The 25564-nt window shown below is 35.9% G+C and overlaps 1 protein-coding gene across 9 annotated transcripts in view; it reads right to left on the reverse strand.

The window, feature by feature from the left end:
• The window catches only part of LOC117421519 (glutamate receptor 2), a 62015-nt gene that overhangs the window by 6980 nt on the left and 29471 nt on the right, over window positions 1–25564 (reverse strand). For 8 of the 9 annotated variants that reach the window (XR_009329632.1, XR_009329630.1, XM_034036021.3 and 5 more), the window contains exons 4-12: window positions 19647–19843; window positions 14430–14483; window positions 13268–13426; window positions 10912–11079; window positions 8775–8879; window positions 6343–6453; window positions 5843–6049; window positions 5325–5692; window positions 2494–2692 (exon numbers count right to left, since the gene is read on the reverse strand). Coding sequence is in view for 7 of the 9 variants with exons in the window: in XM_034036021.3 (XP_033891912.1) it covers window positions 2494–2692; window positions 5325–5692; window positions 5843–6049; window positions 6343–6453; window positions 8775–8879; window positions 10912–11079; window positions 13268–13426; window positions 14430–14483; window positions 19647–19843 (1568 nt within the window). In the remaining 2 variants the exon portion in view is untranslated. Of the gene's footprint in view, window positions 1–2493; window positions 2693–4620; window positions 4829–5324; window positions 5693–5842; window positions 6050–6342; window positions 6454–8774; window positions 8880–10911; window positions 11080–13267; window positions 13427–14429; window positions 14484–19646; window positions 19844–25564 lie in introns of those variants that run through there. The other variant, XM_059031498.1, reaches the window with a different exon arrangement.

Consider the following 25564-nt stretch of genomic DNA (forward strand, 5'->3'; position numbering starts at 1 on the left):
GACTGTTACAGCAAAAGTACACATGCTTTGCCAACACTGCATTTTCTTCCACTATACCCTGAAGAGAAGTTCAGCTATTGGGTCAGTCGTTCCTTGCACTTCATGAGCAATGAATGACACTTTTGTTGGCAGGTTTTTACCAGTGGATTGTTTTACACACTGAACATGACTTAAACAACCAGATCTGACTTACATTCATTAGACACACTAACATTTGAGGCAGTAAGGACCTAGGTCTAAACAGCATTCTTCATAATGAATTTAATGAACCAGCCAATGGGTGAAGCAAGGCAAATTTGATAGGAATACTGTGATTCTAACTCAGCAAGGAATGGTTAAATTAATGTTCTGAGTAGTTTTACCCAAGTTTTATATTGTTACAAATATCCTTCTTTTTTTTTTTTTTACTGAAAATAGGGTCCTATGAGTAACATTCAGCATTTATGTAAACAATTAAATACAATGTTTCTCAGGGACAAATTGAGTTTACCGGTGATAAAGCACCCTACACGAAGAATGCGTGTTTACAGTGCATTTTATATTGACAACAAATCGTAGCCTGAAGTAGCTAAAAGGCCCTGGGTCTTGCATCATCCTTATAAAAGTTTAACACAGTATTTTTGCATGGTATTTTTAGTTTTATCATGCTTTTCCCAAGGTTATGTCATTGTGACCTAAATATTCTATGTTAATAAATATCAATACCTATTTACGTCACACTGTAAATGTAAACGTGATGTACAGACAGGTGCCTTATGTAAAATCTTTAATGTGCTTCAGGTTATAGTGTTTATAATATTTTGTAGATAACATTTAGGGGTAGATGTACTAAGATGGGCCAGTCGAAGCCCAAACATACCGCAATTTGCATTTTCGTTATGACAATTCGCAAAGTGCACGTTTTGTCGTATGTACTAAGAAAAAATATGTTAGAGAGCCGCAATATACTAATTTAAATATTATTTGCGTCATCTTAGCGAGAGTTGTGCGACATTTTTTCAAATAAAATAGCGGCAGTTGAGTTGTGGTTTGCTCCAGCAGAAGGTGCCTGGAGGATAACGTCTATACGTGCAAGGATGAAAGAATCTAAATAACGTTGTTTTTGTTAAATGTAACCGTCATCTGTACAATGCATTCTGTTACATCTTCGTTTTACCTATTTTAATACTGTTATATATGTAAAAGAAGCTTTTCATAATCATACAGTGGCCCCTCGCTAAACCGGACATGATTGTCCGACATAAGGAGGTGTCGGAACAATACAATAAATCGCACATACATTTACAGTTCTCGATGTATTTTAAATATAAATCATTGCACTGAAGTAACACTAATGTGTTTTGGGTAGGCTACACATTACATTATGTAAAATATAAATCTGTACAGTAGGCCTAATATACAGTACAGTAGTAAAATCAAATTAATACCTAGTGCACTTTTTTTGTACTTTAGCCTACTGGTAACACAAAAAAAATCATGCTGCTGCATTGTACACATTGGTGTACAATGCAAATAAAAGATTATGTTAAAATGAAACATAATTATTTTAGGGTTTTTTTATTTTAATTATTATTATTTTTAACTCGGTCTACTTAGATCCTTGGTCCTATACAGATGCTCAGAATGAGCTGGAGGGGTTAGTGGCACATGTGTGCAGTCAATTGCTGCCAACATGCTGGGAAAACCAGAAATGTCATTTGTTTTCAAGGCTTGTAAGTACACCCTGACTTTAGTGAAAATTAGGTACTTGGGTGTTCGTCTCAAATACACTGAGCACAACTGGCAACACACAAGAAAAAGTGGACTGTGAAATGCCAGCAACAATTGCGACTGTTTAAAGCATGCTTTCAAAAGTTCTTAACAAATCGATGCAATTGCCCGCAGCTTTAGTACATCTCATTCATTACAATATTTTTGATCCCTCATTTGCACTATCTCCACCCTGTTTTTGTGAATTTCTGCAGGAACGCCCAGAATTACATTTTCATTTAAGGCTAAAGCGCAAATAAGAACTCTGACTGCAAATCATTCATTAAAATGATGCTAACAGCGTTGCGTTTGTTTCGTACATTTCACGCTACATTTCATTCTGGTTTGCATGTGGTTTGCAATGATTGCGACAGACGCAACACTTTAGTACATCTACCCCTTAGTATTAAAATTGGTAGTAGTGGCAAATTATTCCCTTGTACAACAGGTTCTGTAAAGAACACTCCAGCGGTAAAACCAGGGTGGCAGAGTGCAAATGTCCTTGCTTTGGACATTGGCCTTCATCATATTGGTGTCATAATTCAAATTTAAACCTAGGGTGGGTGTCGACGATCAAAAGTTTTCTGGAATAACCTATTGATGCTGGTAAAGTCAAGGGGAAAAATGGCAGAAACAATATTACAACTGAAGAAGATCCTGGTATAAAAACATATATAACTTATTTATAGCAATTGTTCATTTCAATGCATTAATCAAATATTAAGTGGACACAATTTCTCGTACCCTAAAAAATTCTTTTGTTGAGCCAGAGTCCAAAGTTCCATAAGCAATCTCTGTTTGCTTAGCGAGATCCTCTGCGCTTTCAATTGGAGACACCATCCGTTCAACAGTCAGGAAAGCAGCTAAGTTAGCCGTGTAGGATGAGATTATGATCAAGGTAAAGAACCACCATACCCCGCCAACAATTCGCCCAGAGAGGGATCTAATAACAAGTGTGAAATGGATTTGTAAAAATGAAATGAATGCCTTAGTCAAAAGAACCAGTTTATCAATTGTGTGTTATTGCAACAGTTAAGTACAGGGGAGCACTTCTGAGCTTAACACACAGCCCCCGAAGGGAACATTTAAACAAAAGGAAATATTTTATAGCTGCTATAAAGCTGTCTGAATCAAGCACATAACCAAAAACTATACTGTGAAGTTGTCTGTTTCCAATAAGCACATTAAACAAACAAACAAAAGATTATCTGTATGTGTCACCTTGACTATTTCAAGTAAACTGTATGTCTATGGCAGTAAAGTAACTGAAATGACGTTAATCCAACCATGCTATTTGACATTATTATATCCAAGGTAAATGGAAAATGGAGGCAAAACAAAACAACACAAACATAACATTGAACTGTTAACTATTGCAAAAGCTCCAGTATGACATTTACACAGAACAGAGCTGAATGCATAAATGATTACACCTTGCTAGCTTAAGACAGGAGGACATTACAGAAATCTGCTGACTTCTTAAGCTAGACATACTATGTGGTATAGATAAAGGATGCTGATTAACAATTATTGTTGTGAGAGGAGGTATGGTTAAAGTGAAATCATTTCAGGTGTTTGCAGACAAACAGTTAAACAAGTTAAATGGGTTGTAAGTGATTATGGGGAAACCAAACAGAGTGTGACAGTAAAACCTATAATAATCCAAGGCTTTAACTGCAGCAAGTCGATATTTGTACGGTTTCCCCTTCTCCTGCTTTATGAAAATGCAAGAAGAGCAGGTTAACCTAGCATTTTGAAAACAAAGAAAAAACAAGTACAAGTACAATTGGAATTAGAATAGAGAGAATATCATTCACTTCAAGAAACGATGCTAATTTTAAGATACCAAAAGCACCCTAACTGATACCCTTGTCATTTTGTTGGTGCTTACTACTTAAAACCGATTTGTTATGCAAAACAAACATGCTAAACCTAGCTTTAAACTAACAATATAATGTTGCATATATATTTCAAAATACATATAATGCAATTAGTTGGGTATTAAGTAAATTCTAACAGTTTTACAAATTAAAGCATTTTCTATCTATCGAGAACAATCGTATTGTAACTGCATACAGTACATTTCTATGATGGGGAACAAACCCTTGAAACACACCAGGTTTCAAGAAATGATTGAATTGCAATCCTCGCCTGTTTACTACATCAATGTTTGAAAAGTTGAAATGGAGCAAAAAAAAAAGTTTTCTGTGTGTGTGAACTTCCTTTTTGTCATAGCAAAGGGTAACGGCATCTCCAAAGCTATGCTCCACAGCTGGATAGGTCTTACTGTACTAACCTACATTATATCTAAACAGTTTTATGCTCTGTTCCAACTTAAAGAGCAAGGAAAACAACTACAGCATTTGATGCAGTCTGTACAATCCCCCTTACTATTTTGTGATGTTTGAATTATTCAGGTATTTTATGCCACTTTTTCAATATTTTACATCTTAGATCCTTTTCAATGCCGTTAGAAGAGGCTTATTTGGTTACAGGAGGATGGTCTCTGGGATAGACCATGTCCATGCCTACCTTAACCACCCAGTCACCGTGGGGGACATTACCAGGGAAGACAGTGGGAAAGGTCTTTCTGTAGCCAAAAACAAAAGCATCTTCAAAAAGGTCAAGGAGACTGCTCAGAGAGAATCAAAATGCTGTGTTGCACTATTTCCTCTGTAAGAAAATCTTACAAAATTATCATACATATAAAACAGTATTCTATTAAATACTTATCACTTTATCTAAGCTAATTTTTTATTTGGCTGAAATAGCTTTGAATTAATAACTAGTATATATATATATATATATATATATATATATATATATATATATATATATATATATATATATATATATATATATATACCAGTGGGAAATACTAACTTTGTTCCTTCAGTTTGTCTGTCTGTAAACTATGGTTTACCAAGAAAGCTTTCTTCTTCAAAACTCACTGCATTGTTTTTCCTCAGCTAATACAGCCTGTTCTAGCAGCTTCACAAACTTACATGTATGACAGGCATTGCTTACCATATTGGTTTTAACCAGCTCAGCAGATTCAGGGGTATCAATATTAGTTAATCTACATGGGAAAGAATCAGCAAAGTAAAAACAATTGGAAAGAAAGATGTTTAAAAGTAGGCAAGAGAGAGGGTACAGTGAAGTTGTTCCATTCCTATCTTTCTCGGTGGTTCACTGTGCTATCGCCTGTATAAACGCATGGACCGTGGACCGCAAAATGGGAATATGCAGCAAAAACACGGTACCCCTCCAAGAGGACATGAAATGACAGCAACCTTATGCATTTTACAGCCTCGGCATGGTGTATACAAGTTCACTGAAGAAATACTTAATTGATGTTAACCCAACAGCAATCTTATATTTCTTGTCCTGTACTGAACTCTTTGTCTTAAGAGGGAGGCTTTTCTGGATTAAAAAGTTTACTCTTAGGGACCAAAGAGGTTTATCCATGGGAAAGAAACATCACACGGATGGATTTCCAGGAGGCAAACATATATGCACCATAGCATCAGACTGGGACTGCAAATGCACAAAGTCTAAATTTTTGAAAGACCAACCTTGGCGAAATATCGCATCCTTGCTGCATAAAGGCACCAAGAGAAAACCAGAGACTATTAAATATCCCAAATTCATTTGTGGATTCGTTACTTTGTGTTTGTCCATCTTCATATTCCTCGGTGTGCCACTCATAGGGGCTGAAGCGACTGACTAAGAACAGAACCACACTGACCCCGATGTAGGCAAACACTATGCACATCCAGATTTCGTATGCCAGGGGATCTAGGAAGGAAAACACCCCTGGCTTGGATTTCTGAGGCTTCTTAATCATGATGGAGATCCCCAGGCTCATAAAGGGCTTTGAAAAGTCTATCACTTCTTCTCGCACCAGAGTGATGGTTAATGGAGCAACGGCTATGTCAGCTTTCTGCAATTAGAATGGAAACATTGTACATTTAACTACATTTAAACACATCCACTACAATCTGAGTCCCAAACTGTTTTATGATTTATACAGCAAAATAAAATTACTAGGCTCATTTCTAATACCTATAGTGATACCATATTTTTTTCTTACCTCATACACAAGTTCTCCCACCATTCCATTCCAAATTTTGGTTGCAGCATCCCTGGCGCCATACTTTCCATCAGGTACAATAGATAGCTTGTACTTGAACCCACAATGTTTAGCTATTTCTGCTGCCAGGTCCACGCAGTAACCTTCATACATGTCATTGCCTTCAAATAGCTCATAATTTTTCTTCAGCATTACATACGGTGCTTCCTAAAAAAAAGTTTTAAAAAATGAAGAAAAATGCTGTTAGATCTGTAAGAATCATTGTAGAACAACCACTAAGACAGGATTTCATATTATGAAAAAAACTAGTGTGGAACCCTCAAGGTATGGTTTACCTTCTAAACAAACATTCTAATACATTAAAACATCTGTATATACCAAGAAACAAAAACACAATTAAAACCTATAACGAACATTTATTGGTTTACATCAACTCATTACCTGCTGTTTCAAATTTCAATAATTACTACTACGACTATTAATTATCATTAAGAGCTTACCAAAATTGTTGTCACTATTACTGTCTTATTTTCCATGCCCGTGGAGTCATTCCCAGGTGAGAAATCGTTTGCTGTAACAACCATTTTGTCAACTTCATTCCAATATCCAATCTAAAAATGTAATAAAAAAGACATATATATATATATATATATATATATATATATATATATATATATATATATATATATAGCAAATTTACGAACTGACCGGTCAACCACTTTTAGCTGGAAGTATTAAATCACTCAATCATGCCTACTGTGCAACCAGAATCTAGGGATTGGTCAGTGTATTTGAATACACTATTAAACAAAAATAAAATACAAATATTCAAAGCATATTACATATTCGAGTACATGAAAAAAATACTTGTATGTTAGCTACTAGTAGAAGCAAACTTTTTTTTAATGCTGCCGCTTGACAAGTGTTCAAAATCAGTGTTAAACCCTGCGAGTTCCTGTGAATGAGATTGGCATATTAAATGTAAGGACCCTAATTAATCGTGCAATGCTTGTAACAGCAAAATTCTACAGTAAACGTATTCTGTTTGAAATTGTTGTCAATTTTGTTGCCTTGTTTTTAGCTAATGTTAACAGATCCCCCGCTTGAGTTCCCCTGTAATGACTGCACACAGCCGCTGTTGCTAGGCAACTGTGAAACAGCTTCCGGGAGCACGGCACCAGCTAACTTTACTTTGTAAACAAATGGATATAGTAAGTGCTAAAAAGGAAGCCTAACTTTAGTAACATTGAAATTAGAATGCTAATTTAGTTTTATGTTGAATATAAAGATACTAAATGCTAAGCAGAACACCACAATGACTGAAAAAACAGTGTGGAAGTGTTTGTTTTTTTAACTCTGTGGACTGCAGATTTTAAAGCAAGTACGGGCAATTTTACTAGGAACATTTTAGTTTTAAGCAAAGCAAACATTTTTCCAAACCAAAGCAGTCAATGACTGAGCAAGCTGCATGAATGCATTTTGTTTAAAATAAAATAAAATAAAAACAAGCACTACGTTAAACCAGGTTTTCTGTGTTTTTGCTACAGTTACAATTTGAATAGTAATTTAAATGTAACACTTTCCCACGTATAGTACGGTTTTAAAGCCTTTCAACCCATAACAATATTAGTATCGCTTTACTGTGCTGTATCCTTGTATTATTCAGCAGATTTGTGCTGTAAATAGCAGGTGTACACATTTATTAAAACCGTTGAAAACTCATTTTCAGAGTTACGGACATTTCAGACTTACAACCTCCATTCCCCCGGGGTTTCGTAACTCTGAAGTTCTACTATATATATATTGTTGAATTTAATAAAAGGTTAGTTAGATGTTAGTGTTCTTCTTTTTTCCTTCATGCATCCGTCAGTATAAATAATTATTGTGATTCCGAACTCCGTTGTAGATTTCAACAAAGATATTTTATTCAATACAGTCGAACATTTGGGTATTCCATTTTCCCTAAGCACAGGTCATAACAGAATCAACAAGACAATGCAATGCTGGGATTTAATATAGCTTCTCTTAGACACCACCCCTTATTCCTTATCCTATGAGAAGAAACAATTACATACTGATGCAGGTTTTACAGTCCTCCTATCAACCAATAATATCATTGACCACGTGGGTTCGCTTTCATTTTTTTACCTTAAGTGATTGATTGTAACATGAAAGCCTGTTTGATGTTCCACTCAGGAACAATAAAGTTTAAAGGAAGGAAGGAAGGAGATTGTTTTTATCCCCAAAAATGTTATCTCTGAAAAAGCCATTTGCTGCACTTCAAAAGCTTTCACCTTACCATCTGTCTTCCTGCTCCAGTAATTAATATTAAACCCAAATGGTCTTTTACTAAATCAAATCAATCTAAAACTAAACAGTTAATCTTTTAAACTATAGTTTCTTAGTGCATGTTTCTCCAACACACACACACACACACACACACACACACACACACACACATAATCGTTTTCTTACATGATGTATTAATATAAAAAGGACCTGTATTAAACGAATCTACCCATATTATTGCCTTGCACAGTAAACCCTAACACCAGATAAATGTTTCATGAACTGTTTAAACATAACTACTAATGTAAGTAATATTTTGCATGTACAGTATGTGGCAGAATTTCTCTGTTACCGTGTAGTGCTAAAAGCAGAGAGGAATATATTTAAGATGTTCACACTCCAGGAAAAGCCATCTTAGCTTTCCAGGTGAGCCCTGGGGACAGCAAACCACATTAGCTATTAACAGGTGTACATGACACAGTTGCAGAAGGTATTGCATAAATCTGTCAAACAGTTGCATATTAAGAGGTGTTGACAGTGTAGCAGTTGGACATTTTTTTCACTATAATACTTTTCAATCACACATAGACACGGACAATGGATGTACTGTAACAGTCCTGCATTTCCAGTTAAGGCACCATACCTTCCGTGGACCACTGTTTTTTAACTCCATAACATTAACTGTGTAGTTAATTCTTCTCCCATACTGATCAAACTGTATGTTTCCAGTCAAGCCTTCCACATGGACCTAAATGGCAAAATACAATATACAATATCATACCAAGTAATAATATTTTTAATATGTAAACAGACTAACTCATACATATAAAACAATGTTACTCACTTATTTTAGTATTTTGACATATGTCTGCAGACTATAAGCCTTACCTTGTAACAGGCTGATCCGGTACTGTGCACAAATATGTTAGATCATTGAGCTAACAACCTGTATACCATAAAACTTCAAATAATCGCCAGTCTCCAGTACTCGCTGGAATAGGCGCCGTGCTTCTGGGAAATATGGTAAATAGACGCCTGGTCTCTTTTAAACGCCGGGTTATGAATAATAATATAATGCGTGTCATATTGAATGTTCCATCCAATACACACACACGGCTGTACAGCGAGCTTACCGGTTTGTTTTTTGAAAGCGATTAAGAGACACGGAGGCACAAGATGAATTATAAGAAAACTGAATTTAATTTATTTTAAGGTACATGTAATGACGTTATTCATTTTAAAACCAGTTGTGAAGCTTTTTTGAGAGTGCTGAAAGTAAGTCAAATACGAACTTGTTTTCTGACATTAACAGGGTTGCCTTTTAGTGTATTTGTAGGTGTTTTTTTTTTGTATTAACAGTATTTAGTGCATTTGCGTCTTGCAATGAATATTCATATTTTGCTCCTTTTCCAGCATTCTTATTTATCAATGTAAACTTTATAAAAACAAATTAGTCACTATTGCTTTGATTTTGTGATAAAACTGGTACTTGTACTGATTTTTACTGTTAATCTTAAAAACAGTTTGAAGCATTTTTGAGTGTGTTGTGGGCCAGCATGAACTTATTTTTCGATATTTACAGGGTTGCATTTTTTTTTATTAACACAGTATTTAATGCGGTTGTTCTGCACTGAAGATTCGTTGCTGGTTAATTTTTCATCGAATGTCCATGCTTACCAATGTACACGTTTTGAGGGTGAACTATGAATATAATGTGTGTTAATAAAGATGATACTTATTGCTTTTATTTATTTTAAAACCATGTTTTTTTTTTTTTTTTTGTTATTGTGCTGTAAGCCTACCTTAATACACGCTTGTGTTCCGATATTTACAGGGCTGTCTTTAGTGGATTTTACTGTTAATTTTATTATTATTATTATTATTATTATTATTATTATTATTATTATTATTATTATTATTATTATTATTATTATTAATATAAACAGTGGTAGATGCAATTGAGCTTTGCAATACAGATTCGTTCTTCTGCTTCTTCATTTTTGTTTATACTTGGGGGTGTACAACACAAACTGTTATTAACCACTGATACAACCTTTAATGACGTTGCTGGAATGTTGTAATTTACTTATGTCGTTTCTATAAGGTTGTGTACAGGCAGCTATTTCATGATTGCATCTGAAATATTTGCAGATGTTAATGATCTTACGTAATAAGCATCAAGTCTCAAATAGTCGCCGGTCTCCAATAGCCGTTGGGGCTACTGCTGACCAGTGGCGGAGGAACAGAAAGATGGGCCTAGGTGTAGATTTTTGTGGGCCCCTTCAATTTACACTTTTGTGTTTTGGAGGCATATATTTACAGTTTAAAATACACTATTGGAAATCACAAAATAAATCAGATTGTACGTGGCGTAAAATCGCGAATGAGATTCAAGCTGTGTTCACTCACGCTCTCCTATGGTGTACAGTTGACCGTGTTGCACCTGTGTGACGTATTTAAATTTTGCATCGAGCCCTGAGACCCTGTCAGAACTGCAGAAAGGAGAACGCGCCAGGCCCCGTAGAATGAATGAATGAGTGATTAAACAGATTATTAAATGAATGGACAGTCCTGAAAATGGATACATTGATTATGTAATGATTTCAGCTTTTGAGTTTGGCTGCTGGGGCCCCCTAAGTGCATGGGCCCCTGTGCTGCTGCACTGGCTATTCCTCCGCCACTGCTACTGGCAAATATTGTAAATAAATGCAGAAGCGTTTATTTAAAGTTTTACGGTAATGTAGTGTTTTTATTTTGAAATGTTTTTATGGCAACGTCACCTGTTTCAAGGCTCTTTCTATTTCAACTCCTTGGGCCCAGGGTACAGCAGGGTTTGCCAGACAGTCACCGGCATTGCCTCTCCTGGAGATGTCAATCCTCTGTTTGCGCAGGTAGCGGAAGGCTTCGGTCATCACTTGCACAGCATCGTAAGTCAAAGCAGACGTGTACTGTACAGTAAGAAAATAGATAACACAACAAACAAAATACAGAAAATCTATTGAGACACCCAGACAAGAACTTATAGCACATTTTGCTCCCCTGGATCATGTATTGTTTCATTACAGCTGTAGGGACTAATGAGGCTCTGCAATTATCAGGCAATATATGTTGCCTTTATATGGCTAAAACCAGTGTCCTGTGATCAACCCTTGCTGCCATACACCCCCTGTTATTTAGAGCAGGAACACACATTTTGCCTCAAGGAAGCAATAGGACTGCTGACATCTATTGTTTCTATTGTTTGGCATAGGTCATGGTTTTAATCAAAGAATACTGTTGAGTCACTGCCTGCACTGATCACTTTCACATGCATTTTGTTTGGCCTTGCACATAAGAGTTCAATATGCTCCACATTAAATACAATACAATGCCATTTTTATCGAAAATTACATTTTGAAGGTGTTATTCAAGCAATTGACAGTACATTTCAATGCATTTCAATGATTCTGAATTCCTGATGTCCTTTAAACTTTACAATAACAGCTCAAAGCCCTTGCACCTGCATATTGACTACAGCTTAGTGGAACAGTCAATAACCTGGCAGGAGTCATCAAGCTACGTTCAGGCCCATAACTAGTGACTGCAATATGTTGAAGCTATGCTATGGCCAATCTTGTAATACTACTTTTATGTCGTAAATGTACAAGTCAATCTAGTAGGAAAATATTAGTAAAATAACTATTTTTATTTTTGCAGTAGTCTCAACTCATCATTCAGGGTCCTGAAATTTGATACCAACACCCAACAATGCTGAATTCTCGTTTTCAATTTATTTATTACTTTTGTGCTGTAGCAGATGCACTTCTATTTTTTCAACTAATAACATATGCTTTAAATGTAGAAAATACTAAGTATATGCACTTCTATTTTTCTATCCTTTAAAAATACAGCAGCCCCTCTCAACTCTCTACTGGATCTTAATTCCCAGGTCCTTCTAATAATAACCTGGAGACAAAAAACAGGTGTTTTGCTAGATGTTCTTTTATATTAGTATTGCTCTGACAACAGGTCAAACTTAATAGGTTAATTAATCATAGCAAATTGATATAAATCAGTGGTTCTCAAACTGGGGGGTGCAGACTGTATCCTGGGGGGGGGCATTAGAAAGTTCAGGGTTTTTTTTTTTTTTTAATTACAGCGCACATCTTAACCTAGGCTATACCGTATAACGGGCAGATACTTTATTTGGGCTTTATTGGCTATTTTGATTGGATCGCCAATAATACTTCCACCAATCAGAGGGTTGCATACAGTACTCATAGCGATCCTGTGTCAGACTGGTATACAGAACAGATTAAAGAAGCGCTGAACAAGATAAATAATGTGTCAGATATCAAAGTGGATATGAGAATGGCAGTGACGAAGCCAGTTTGCTCGAAAACATTAAAAGTAGACCGGACATTTCCATCAATGGATTTAAAAAATATGGAATTGATGATGTGATCAGAAACTGCTACTGTAGCAGGACTGTACTTTTTTATCTTAAGCATGTTTGTGTTCTTTTTTAGAAGGGTTTAATTAAGTAACAGCCAAAATTGTTTGTGTCAGATGGTTGATTGTTATTGTCGACACATTGTAAATACTATTAATGCAGGCATTGTGCAGGTATCGCAAAGTCCACAAACAAAACAAACGTTTTGCACCGTATTTTGCCAGTGCTTGCTAGTCTATTAAACAGTTTAAAATGATTTTGAAGCAAATAAAAGCATTTTCGTTTCAGCTTTATTGTTAAAGATTTCACACATGGCAATATTGACCTACAATTACTGCATGGTAGTACTGTGATCATTCTGTGGTTGGCACCAAAGCTGCCAAATAACTTGTCATGATCTTACTCAGGTCAATGGGTCATCCATCCATTGGTTCATTTCGAGAATATTTTAATGAGTTTAGTTGCTGTGAAGAGACTGCTTTCCAATAGAATGCTAGTGGACTATGTAAGAATGGATGGAATGCATGCGCATTGAATGAAAAGCAGGTAAAATAAGTCCCGATACCCAGTACCATCATCAAAATAAGTCCAGGTACAGAGTACCGGCAGAATTTCACCCCTGCAGTAGCTAATTAAATCTAAACACATTTTGTCAGGCATCAGTCTGAAAATGTAGTGTAGTTCCTTTTATCCATGCAACTTACCCTAATTCTGTTGTCAGATCCCGGATATTCTTTTTCCTCTAAAGCTTCCCACCGCTGATTGAATTTTGAGACAACTGGGTCATCAAAATCAACAATCTGAAATCCTGATACGTTGGCTCCACCATACTGAATTTTTGACAAATCCCCATCTATGAATCCCTGCAAAAATTAAATAAAAGTATAAAAGATAATGGGGGCTTTTCCATTTATCCAAACTGTGACAGGTCTAAATGACACCATCCATTAACTATTTTAACACACTTATGATCTAGTTCCTTAAAATATATCTCTGTGTTTCTTCAGTTTAATGTTTACAAATATCCAGCACAAGTACTGGGTTTTACTGGAAATACCAAGTACTTGATCCAATTGTATGGTTCAGTATAGCTTTGTATTATTATTATTATTATTATTATTATTATTATTATTATTATTATTATTATTATTTCATTATTTTGCAGATGCTTTTATCCAAAGCGACTTACAGAAATTAAACCAGTTTAAGGAATGTTTTCTGTTCAATTAGCACCTCTATTTGTAACGGCAATACATTTTTGTGATGGCAATACCGATTTTGTGATGGCAGTACATATATGTGCCTGTAGCTATCCTGTATATCGAAGGTAACTCTCACATAACCCAGGTACTTTAAAATGTTTGTGCCAGTATACAGTAGGTGTTGTAAAATGTCTAGAGTCTTTTTACCCAGTCAACTAAATTTAAACTTGTTGGCCAGTCTGATGAAGTTATAATAATTCTTAAAAGCCTATGGTGTATAGTACTTACTGAAATACTAAAATAAACTAAAGTTCAATGACAGACGGTTTTTTTTCAATGTCTTCAAAATGAGAAGAAAAAGACTTCTAGATGAAACATTTGTTAATTCATTTTAGTTTCTTTTACTATTTTTAAATTCAGCGCTATTGACTGTTTAATAGTTATAGATGGTATAATAATTACAAACAAGAAAATAACTAGTGAAGTTATAAAAAAGTGTATTTTTCAGTCTGAAAGATTGTTTAAAAACTAACAATGGAAGCTGAAAAGCAATATTTGAATAACTCATCTGAATATGGACAAGCAACTGTTAGAAGTAAAACTGACAAAGCTTAAGCAAAGCTGTATAATTTATGCTTCAGATATTACAACATTGTCAGCATACCAGGTTTGCAATGATGTAGTGATATCCTTTAACATGCCTTCCAATGGTAATGACCTGCAAAATAAAGAGCATTGATTAAAATGTGTATGGTCAGTATAATAATTAAACATTTAGCATTTTGAGCTAAAATTATTTAACCACATATATTCTAACATTAAACATGACTTGCTGTGAATGAGACATATTTTAACATCTTTTTAACTGGTTTACAATGTAAAGTTTATTGTGCTACAAGCCTAGCAGAGTGCAGTAAATCACAGTAAAATCATTGTGAAAACACAAGCAAACAATGTTAATCACACATACGTATTGTACTGCATTGTAAAAACCAGCACTGACTAGTAACAGAACCACACTGATGTAAGTTAGGAGCACATGGGTTTATTAAACCAGAACATGTACCATTGTTTGATTAGTCTGACCATGACTAGACATGACTACAGCTAATCCTTCAGAAGAGAGGTATGTGCTGACTGAAAAGAATCCAGTGTGCTGAGTTCAGATAGAAAACAGGCAGTAGAGGACTGTTGCATTTCTATTACTGTGTGTGAGTCATAACAGTCAAATAAAAAAAAAACAGAGCACATTTCAAATAAGTAAAAGAGAGAAAAGGGACCCAAGGGAACCTTAAAGTGTGAACTTATTCCATATAAACAGCCAGGATATAAAAAGAATAAAAAGCATTTGAATTGAAAAAAGGATCAACAGAAAAGGAAGTAAAACATGACAACTAAAGCTTGACAACATGACAACACTAGGAACAATTAACAGGAAAGGAAATGTTGCAGGGTTAATACAAAATGCATATTCTTATACAATATGAGTATTGGAGGTCAGTTATTTAAAAATGTACTGTTATAGTAATAACATAATCTTAGTAATGAACACTGTTTTTTCTTGGAATTCATCATAGATATAAGATTGTATGTATCTGTTATTTGCAGGTCATTTCACAGCCATTTTGCTTTTGGTTAAGCTTCACTTATAACAGCTGCACATATAAGAGCTGTACAAATCACAGTTTGATCAGTGTTCACAACAGGACAATACACAGAGCTAGGTGGAGAAAGATCAAGGTGTGTGGCTGTCAAGTACATATTAATATTTTAATAGATAGACAGATGCTACTTTTGCTCCAGTTTTTAATGTGCCTAAAGCTTAGTCATTTGTATACTAAAGTCAATAATGAACTAATTAAGACTTAGAAGGAGGTTCAGTTGGTTCAATTAAATAATGTAGAGCATAGGCAGAACAAAGACCAGGAGCCCTCGAGAACCGGAATTATGGCATTATGCTTGTAATAAAAAAAAAAAAAAAACTATTATCAATATAGTTAATCTGTATCTGCCAAACCAAAATGTCTTACAGTCCAGCAGCTGTCTGACAGATTACCCATTTGGATACACTTAATAAAATGTTATACAGTTTTTGCCACCTGATTTAATGATCAATTTTAACTTAATTTGAAATAATTGCTGAAAAACCTAAAAACATGTGTGTATATAAGATAATTAGCATTTTGATCATTAAAGAGGATCTGAAAAATGAGATGTTTTTTTACTGACAAGATGTAATTAACGATCTATGAAAAAAACGCCTGATTAATTCTAATATATGCAAAGAATATGGGTCCATGCAATATACCATCATTTTGAGAGAAGAAAAAGGGAAATGTTAGCAAACACGCTTAACCAGATTGGGGAACAAGAAGAACTCCTAAACTAACCAGGTATGGGAGGTTTATTTAAAACTCAAACCCCACACAAGAAGAAAATATTCTCTTAAAAAGACATGATCTTGAATACATTATTTTACACAGGTAAGAAGTATGGGCTTTATACTGTATTAATTAAGGACTCTGTTTTTGTTTGTCAGAATTTTTCAGAGCAGCATTAATGTTTTAAGACGGTACAGATAATTCTGCCAGTAGGTCCTACAGTGTCACTTTGGAGAGGTTGTAAAAGCTGTATTGAAAAAACAAGACTGATACCCCCCCCCCCCCCCCCATCTGTCATACAGACAGTATTGTATGCAGTTGGCAAATGTTAGATGTTACTGCCATTGTGTTAAACTATCGTAAATAAATAATATCCTTGTTTTTGAAATCTAAAGACTCCATCCTTACGAATAATGTATTGGATTAGCACATTTACAACAATGTGTGCAGTACACAACCTTATTAATTTCTTCAGATTTCTGTGCATTTGATCAACTCTCCTTCAGTCCACATTAACAAATGGATATGTCTTATTTATTCTGTTCTTTGATCTATTTATGCTGCTGATTAAGTTTGAACCACACATGTTTTAATTGTGTTGTTTGTACTTTGATTGTTCTTTTATTGTTTTCCAGGACCCTCTTGTAAATAAGGCCTCAATGGGTAAATCTCCTGGCTAAAGAAATCAATAAATACATAAATAAAAATATTGTGTGACTTAACTTACATTCCAGCATACTATGTCAAAATCAATGATGTAGGATATACAGTAGACACACCTCTGCTATATGACACAGGCTAGCAGGCAAGGTTTCTATTTTTTTTATATAATACCTTTTTATTTATACTAGCCTATCACAGCTAATGGGATTGCAACCAAACAAAACACAAGTGTGCTGTACATAAAGCACTTTGTTTAATATGCATCAAAACAAAAACTGCTATATTTTCTGGTTGCGCTACTATGAGGGATTTACATTTTACACTGGGAAGAAGTCTTTAAAAAGAGGCTACCGTTGGCTTTTGGACACAAGTTGGATTATACATTTTGAATCTCTTATGAGGAAAAAGTGCAAAACAATGGGCAATGTATTATTATAATTCAAGTAACTGATTTAACTATGTCGCCTTTTTTGAAGTTTTTTTTTTTGTTTAAATGTCAAGTGCTAGTAAATATTGGTTATTATATTTTTTAGGTGCACCTTTTTGTGTGTCGGGTTTGAAACATATACGCGGGTATTTGGACGACCGACAGCAAAATAATGTGCATATTAAAATGTTTAATTCTGGAAGACTAAATTACTACCAGAAAAAATAAAGTAAGAGGTCTAAGGCCTATTTATTAAAAAGATGTTGCATACAGATCTTTATTTTTCACAACAATTCACATTCCATATCTCAGTTCCCATATACCTTAAATAAGCACTATATATAGCAAAGGCTGGAAGTATAAAAAATAATGAATGTTTATGAATATAATGAAACACTGCAGTCACATACACCAAAATTGTTAAATGAATGTAAACATTTCTCAATATGGCATTAACAAATGGTGCTGTTTCAGTAGAAGTGTTTTTTTTTGTTACTCAGAACCACAGCGAATGCAATCGCTAGGGATTGTCAGTTGCTCCTGATTTGTTAGCAGCTTCTGACTCCCACTCTTTCTTCATTCGCCAGCACCCAGCTCAAACTCTTCAAAATCACATTTTAGCGTGTTTCCTCAAAACCAGGCCCTATATCTGTGCAAAGCTGTCTGCATTTTTGTTTTGAAACACGTGGCAAGCTGTAAAGGGTTTTTAAGCTTTTTTTTTTCGTTTGTCAATAACTAATACTTTTTATTGTTAGTTTTTTTAGGTTTGCCTGTTCATTCCCAGAATATCAGATTATCAGAATCTTTCTGCAATGTGAAAGTAGTGATGAAGTAAAAAGAAAGGCAGTTGGAAGGCACTTAACATAGCGTTATATTCAGGTTAGCCTTGTGTGTTTCAGAATGGTCATTACTCCACCACAGAAGCACATGTGTTCCACTATACTTATTTTGTACTGATATAGTGTCCCTTACAAAAGTTTATCAGAGTAAATTTGCACAGTGATTTTGCAATTTTCCCTGTTTTTACAGGATAATTAAAATACATGTGTATGTAAACATAAATATGTAAATGCACCTATGCATTTACATATTTGTAAATGCACCTAAATAGTAATACCAAGTCATCCCTAGAGCAGTAATGGCCAAAACACTAGTTTACTATAGGAAACCATACTATTTAAATATTGACTGTTGTGGCTTATAATATACATTATTACCACAGGGGTTGAAAACGTGAAAGAAAAAGTCATAGGCTACTGTTTCTTATATCCTTTTATAAATGAACTGCACTTTGCTCTAAAGTTTTGTTTTAAATTAATGTATTGTAGAGCACACACTGAATTAATTCCCCTTGATCACGCAATGAGGAATTTATAATGTTTGGAATGTATTTGGATCATTTTAAATGTGAATGACAATCATATTTTTAATACAGCTGATCGGGTCAGGTTGGCTCCTAATACCTGTTGCACTGAAAGAGAATACACACTATTGTATGGTTGCACCACAAACTGCCTTAACCTGAGAAAAACTGATAAAGGGTTTGCAAGACTGTAGGGTAAATAACAAGGGATAGAAAGGTTAGATTTTTTTCCACTTTATCATTTTCACATTTAATTGGACATTTCATTGGGCAATAGTAAAATAATCTCTAAAAAAAGATTCACTGGACCGGGGCTATGTCTACTAAATGTCAGATTGGATTATGCTTGCGTGGTTTCATTCTGAAATGGTTTGTATTGATCTGGCTGAGGTCCCCCTCCATCTTGCTGAGAGAAGCCCTTGAGGTGAGGCCGGGTGAGAGGGAGATGCAGTTGCAAAGGTGGTAAAAATTTTAGAATGGTGGGGAAAAGGTGCAAATGAAAAAAAGGAAAGGGGGCATGAGCAGGGGTTCAACTAGCAAGCTGATTGAAGATTGGAAGGGGGAGAAGTTTTCTTCTCCTACTTTCATAGATTTACTGTAAAACTGTTTTTTTTTTTTTTTTGATAACCAACAACATGAAATTTTGCTTAAAAGTTCTCCAGTCTGAGACATGTTTTTACAAACATGCATGGAAATCAGTTGGATTTAATTCCACTGTTGATTAGTGAACCAGAGCATGTAAAAAGTCAAATCAACCATGGTTATATTGAAAAAGATAATGCATTGCAGTAACAGGTATAGCACAGGGGACAGTTGTAGTAAGAAATGAGAGAATTCTAAAATCTTAAATGTTCTCATAAAACAAATTAACATAAAAAGAAAAACAGATACCATCACATCCTAAAGGAAAAAAACAGACTTAATCTATCTGACTTGTCAGTGTATTCTTCACTTAAATACTATTTTTCATGAAACAGAGCACACCACTATGGGTTGTCATCTAAAGCTGCTGCTGTCAGAATACAGACACGAGTAGTAGCTGCATACCTGTTCCATAATGTCTTTCACTTTATCTTGCTCACAGTCCAGAATCACCCTCCTTTCTTTCTTGATCTCAAGATCTTGAAACAGAGAGCGGTAAGCTTCGTCTTTCTTTTCATCTTTCAGGTTGCCTACATTGATTGCCGTTACTTGCCATTTCTTTTCAGCAGCAGTATCCAGCACTACTTGTAGTGTTGATAAACCTGGAAGAAGCAAAATGATCATTCTTAAACTCATTTTGTTAAAACAATATATGGGCAGGTTTTGAATGTATCGGTTATAATATTAAGACGTTTCAGAAATTGCTAAATTATATAGAATATATCGGCTAAAAAAACATTCAGTAACTATTTTGGTAGTGAACAGCTATTTAACCTTTGCATTCATGAATATTGAATGCATTATGATTGAGGAATATGAGGTATATACATAAACATATGTAATATGTTTATGTAACTAAAACAGAGGTCAGAGAACCATTGGCAAACTCAGATCACAACATGGTCTAATCTGAAATGCTTTTTAAAACCCCCAAAGTAACGACTAAAGCTAAGGTTTACCATTTTAAAAAGGCAAACTATGAAGGAATAAAACAGAGACTAACAGAAGTAGATTGGCGTAAAATAGAGAAAACATCCACAAAGGATGGCTATAGTACTAGAGGCACAAAACAAATACAACCCAAAAGTAGACAAATCAAAATCTAAAACAAAATGGCCAACATGTTTAAAAAATCAATTCAAAAAAATATTCACTTACAGAGCGTTTAAAAGGGACCAAGAGTAAAGCACACAGAAAGAGTACTTGAAACTGCAAGCACAATTCAAAAAGGAAGTTAGAAAGGCCAAGAGAGAGACAGAAATGAACATTGCCAAGGGGGCTAAAGCCAATTCCAAAAAGTGTTTCCAATATTATAACAGCAAAAGAACATTCAAGGAGGAAGTAAAATGTCTAATACAAATGGCAACATCATAGATGAAGAGAAAAAAATAGCAAATATATTAAATTATTACTTTTCACAAGTTTTTACAAAGGAGGATACGAACAACATGCCCCACATGTTGACCTGTTCCTATCCAGTTTTAAATAACTTTAGCATAACAGAGGGACTAGGAGCTCTTAAAATAACAAATCCCCTGGGATGGATGAGATCCTTCCAAAAGTACTCAAGGAAGAAGTTATTTACTAACCGCTAACTAAGATCATGCAACAGTCTCTTGAGACAGGGGTTGTAATGACAGACTGGAGAATTGCAAACGTAATATCGATCCCCAAAAAGGGAGACAAAACCGAACCATGTAATTATAGATGCAGGCAATAAAGATGTGCATTATAAATACCATATGGGAGATACTGAAATTGAAGAAGGAATCTATAAAAAAGACCTTGGAGTTTATGTTGACTAAGAAATGTCTTCATCTAGACAATGTGGGGAAGCTATAAAAAATGCCAACAAGATGCTCAGATATATAGTGAAAAGTGTTGAATTTAAAACTTTACAATGCATTAGTAAGTCTTCATCTAGAATACTGTGTTCAGTTCTGGTCACCTCGCTACGAAAAGGATATTTCTGCTCTAGAAAGAGTGCAAAGAAGAGCAACCAGAATTATTCCAGGTTTAAAAGGCATGTCATATGCAGACAGGCTAAAAGAATTGAATCTATTCAGTCTTGAACAAAGAAGACTATGTGGCGATCTGACTCAAGCATTCAAAATTTTAAAAGGTTTTGACAATGTCGACCCAAGGGACTTTTTTGACCTGAAAAAAGAAACAAGGATCAGCGGTCACAAATGAAGATTATTAAAGGGGCATTCAGAACAGAAAATAGGAGGCACTTTTTTACACAGAGAATTGTGGGAGTCTGGAACCAACTCCCCAGTAATGTTGTTGAAGCTGACACACTGGGATCCTTTAAGAAGCTGCTTGATGAGGTTCTAGGATCAATAAGATACTAACAACCAAACAAGTAAGATGGTCTGAATGACCTCTTGTTTGTAACCTTTCTTATGTTCTTATTACATGTGTTTTTTTTTTTTTAACTGTGACAAATTAGCTAAATACAGTGTTATTGCATCACTCATACCAATGTATTATACAATTAGACACAATGCAGAAAGAATACAATAATGTATTAATAGACATTAAACTTTTTAATGTATTATTTTCCTGGTACCCCCATTGTCTCTGCAGTCAGTTTTAACTGGCAAATCACATACTGCAGCTCTTGTATATATACAATAGAGACTAACTTGAAAGGCTAACTTGGCTGGTGGCACAACCAAGGTAACGATTTAAAAAACTTGACATGGTCCATGATGTTAAATGGGATATTAATTATTAAACACATAATTATAACTATTACACAAGTAATCCATAAGCTTGTTTATTTTATGTTTGAATAATAAATTACTCTCCTGTTAACTTGCTGAGCACACTGCTACAGTTTTGTACTTGTGAACACAATAGCAAAATCGGGACGATTTAACAATTTTACTGTTTCTGACCGCCACAAAAATTTAAGGCTGAAAACTGGGGCAATCCCACTTTTCCCACGACATCTGGTAACACCAGTATAAAGTCTTAATGTTATGGCACACAAATCTTTTTTTTTTATTAAAGTTTTGACAATTTTTTTTAACAATAAGAAACAAACACTAAAAGCTACAGTTATTTCTGTCTGAAAGAACGGATAGCAAAAAGGTATTGCAATAGAATCCACAAAAGTCTGAAATGGATTTCAGTAATACAACCGTACACAGGAAAGGGAACGTGAAAGGGTCGCAGCTCAGTACAGTGTTCAGTTATTCAGTCCACTCCAAACCAAGACATACCTGTGTCCATGTGTGACAGGGAGGACTTTGTCTTCCGCGGATGTGTGCAGCTAGGAGGCATAACAGGAGACATGTTGCTAGGCAACCAATTGAGCAAGTAGGCTCGCCTGGTGCTGAGCTGATCGGGAGGTCCGGATTGGCTGGGAGGCATGCCCAGAGCTCAAAAAGCATCTGTGCCACAGCTCGATGCGACTGCACCGCCATGCTACACAAAGGGGTGCTTTGTTGACATTGACTACTACTGAACCCTTCAACTGCAAGACTTAGGTTAAGGGCTTAAGGTTAGCGGTACGCCTTCAGAAGGATTGGCTGACTCTTAGGTAGAGCGGAAGCGGAAGTCGGCCATCTTGGTAAAAGGGTGTCACTGTAAGACTGCTAAACAGCTCTATTATGATCAGCTGTGGTGTGCGCGGTGATTGGATAAAGCGTGGCGCCATGCTGATCATGGGGAGGAGTTTGGCAGTACAAAGGGGATGCAGCTACATGAGTAATGACCTTTACACTGAAAAAGTTTAATCAAGCCGCTGTGTTGTTTGTTTTGTTTCTGTGTAGACAGAGACTGACCAGGAGCTGAAGCCGCAAAGCCAGCGAAACCTCAGAATATCACCAGGAGCACAAACCAATTTCACTGGACACTTGCACTGGGAGCACCTGCTTTTTTCCTGGGCACTGTGGATTATTGTGTGTTGTCACAGAAAAAAAAAAAGATTCTTGTAAATAGCCCATCGGTTTGGACTTCCAGTCCTTCCTGCACCACTCACATTCTGACAGGGTCTAATTCAGAATAAAGTGTTTTTTAATGTAATGCTTTAATTTACTATGCGTATACAGTAATATATCAATATATGGAAGATACAGTGAGGTGCAGTATCTACATGAAATAATAAAGCATGTGTGTTTTAAAAATCCAAATCCAGCTGCACAATATAGATACATAAATCCTGATAAATAAAGATGCTTTGACCTCACCTCGTCTGTCATCGTAAAAGTGCTGTCAATACATTTCTTCCTAAGGAGACTCAAACCCCTCTACAAATCACCTATGCACAATACTGATTTTGTCTCCAAAAAAACACCATGCAGTAAGAAAAAACCATGTGGCTGTGATCACTCTAGTAACACTACCTCTCCTCCGGCTGAAATCTTACACAGTGCAGAAATAGCAATTTACTATCGGAAACTGAATTCATTTTTTACATCTTGATAATGCTTTGGAAATATTCCCTCCATTGTGTGGCTAAAAATCTTTTTTAAAAAATCATTGCAGCTCGGGTTTTCCCCAGATAACTTGCACTTGTTTTTTGCATGTGTAAAACTGTTTTTCATTAAATGTAGTGCAGTAAATGTTTGGTCACCTGAGTAACATTTTCCATGAATTAACCCCTGCCAGGGATACAGGGGGATATAGTGGAGACAGTCGTATTTATGGACATAATTATGTCACACATTTTTGCATATAGCTGGAGAACAGCTTAGAAAATTGCCACGAAACTTGGTATTAACATTATTTGGAATAAATTATTGAGAATATCAGATCCTGGGGGTGTCTATCTGTCCATAAACGTATAGATCTGTTCACATTATTCTTGGTACAATTTGAATTTACATTCAGTAAGTTCCGATGAAAACTACAGGACTAGACCTTGCATCTGAAAATCCTTGGCTGAGCACTACAACTACAAGAATTCCAAAAAAATGAGATACTATATGATTGAATATGTCTCATGAATATTACAGCTTTTAAATGCACATATCTCAAAACAAGGGACACAATGTGACAAGCAAATATGTCCAGCTATAATTATTAGCACCTATACTTTTGGATCGGCAAAACTAGAGATAACCACTAAAAGTAACCACTTCTCTCAATACAAGCATGTGCTGTACCAGGAAATAATACAATCTTGAAAATTAAGTGTACTGTACTTCATCATTTTATTTCAAATGAATGTCATATGAATTGTTAATCTACACAGTTTATACACTGATTTTAATACAGAGGAAACGTAAAATACAAATAGCCTAGTTACATTTGAGATTTCAACAGCATAGCTTCTGGTGTGCAATATCATTTTACAGCAAAATTGTTGAGCCCACCTCATAAGAAATTGCGTCCGGTGTATGGCTTGCACTTCCTGGATCATTCCATTTCTGGATCAAAGCATTTAAGTGTCTGAAAGCATGTCAATTAATATGGCATAATCCTGGATGCACTTGCATCATCTTAAACTCAACCTCTCCAAATCAGACCTCCTTTTCTTCCCCCTCTTCCTCCCCCACTGCTGATCTCTCTATCTCCATTCCTCTTGAATCCACCACCCTCTCTCCCTCCTCATCCACCAAGAACCTCGGGGTCACCCTCGACCCCTCCCTCTGCTACTCTCAGCACATCTCGACTCTGGCACGCTGTTGTCGCTCTTCCTCAGCAACATATGCAGAATTCGCTCCTTCCTCATGTACTATTCCACACAGCTCCTAGTTCAGGCCCTGGTACTGTCCTGCTGTGACTACTGCAACTCCCTCCTGGCCGGCCTCCCTGCCTCTGCTATCCGTCCGCTCAAGCTCATCCAAAACTCTGCTGCCTGTCTTTTCCCTTCTGTGTTTCTCCCACACTACACCACTGCTCCGCTCCCTCCACTGGTTCCTTATCACCTCTCGCAGCTAATTCAAAACTCTTGTACTCGCCTATCGCTGCTTCGACCTTTCTGCTCCCTATTTTCAGACTATTATTTCTCCCTACACCCCCTTCCACCCCCTCCACTCCTCCACCACCGGCAGATTAGCCGTATCCCCCCGCTTCCAGTTCCCGCTCCTTCTCTACCCTTGCCCGTCAGTGGTGGAACGACCTACCCACGGATATCAGGACTGCTCAGTCCGTGAGCACCTTCTGGTGCCTCCTCAAGACACACCTGTTCACCTCAACTCTCTACTATAATGGACTATTGTACCAGTACTTGCATCATCTTGCACTTGCACTGAGCTGCTCCATATTTTGCTGTATTCAACTACTGCTCTATTTTCTGTATCTTGTACTTAATTTTACTCTTAACCCTTTGCGGTCCTTTGTCGGTGGAGACGTGCACTGTAAGCGCA

Source organism: Acipenser ruthenus, chromosome 1 (genome assembly GCF_902713425.1).
Source record: "Acipenser ruthenus chromosome 1, fAciRut3.2 maternal haplotype, whole genome shotgun sequence".
Lineage (NCBI taxonomy): Eukaryota > Metazoa > Chordata > Actinopteri > Acipenseriformes > Acipenseridae > Acipenser > Acipenser ruthenus.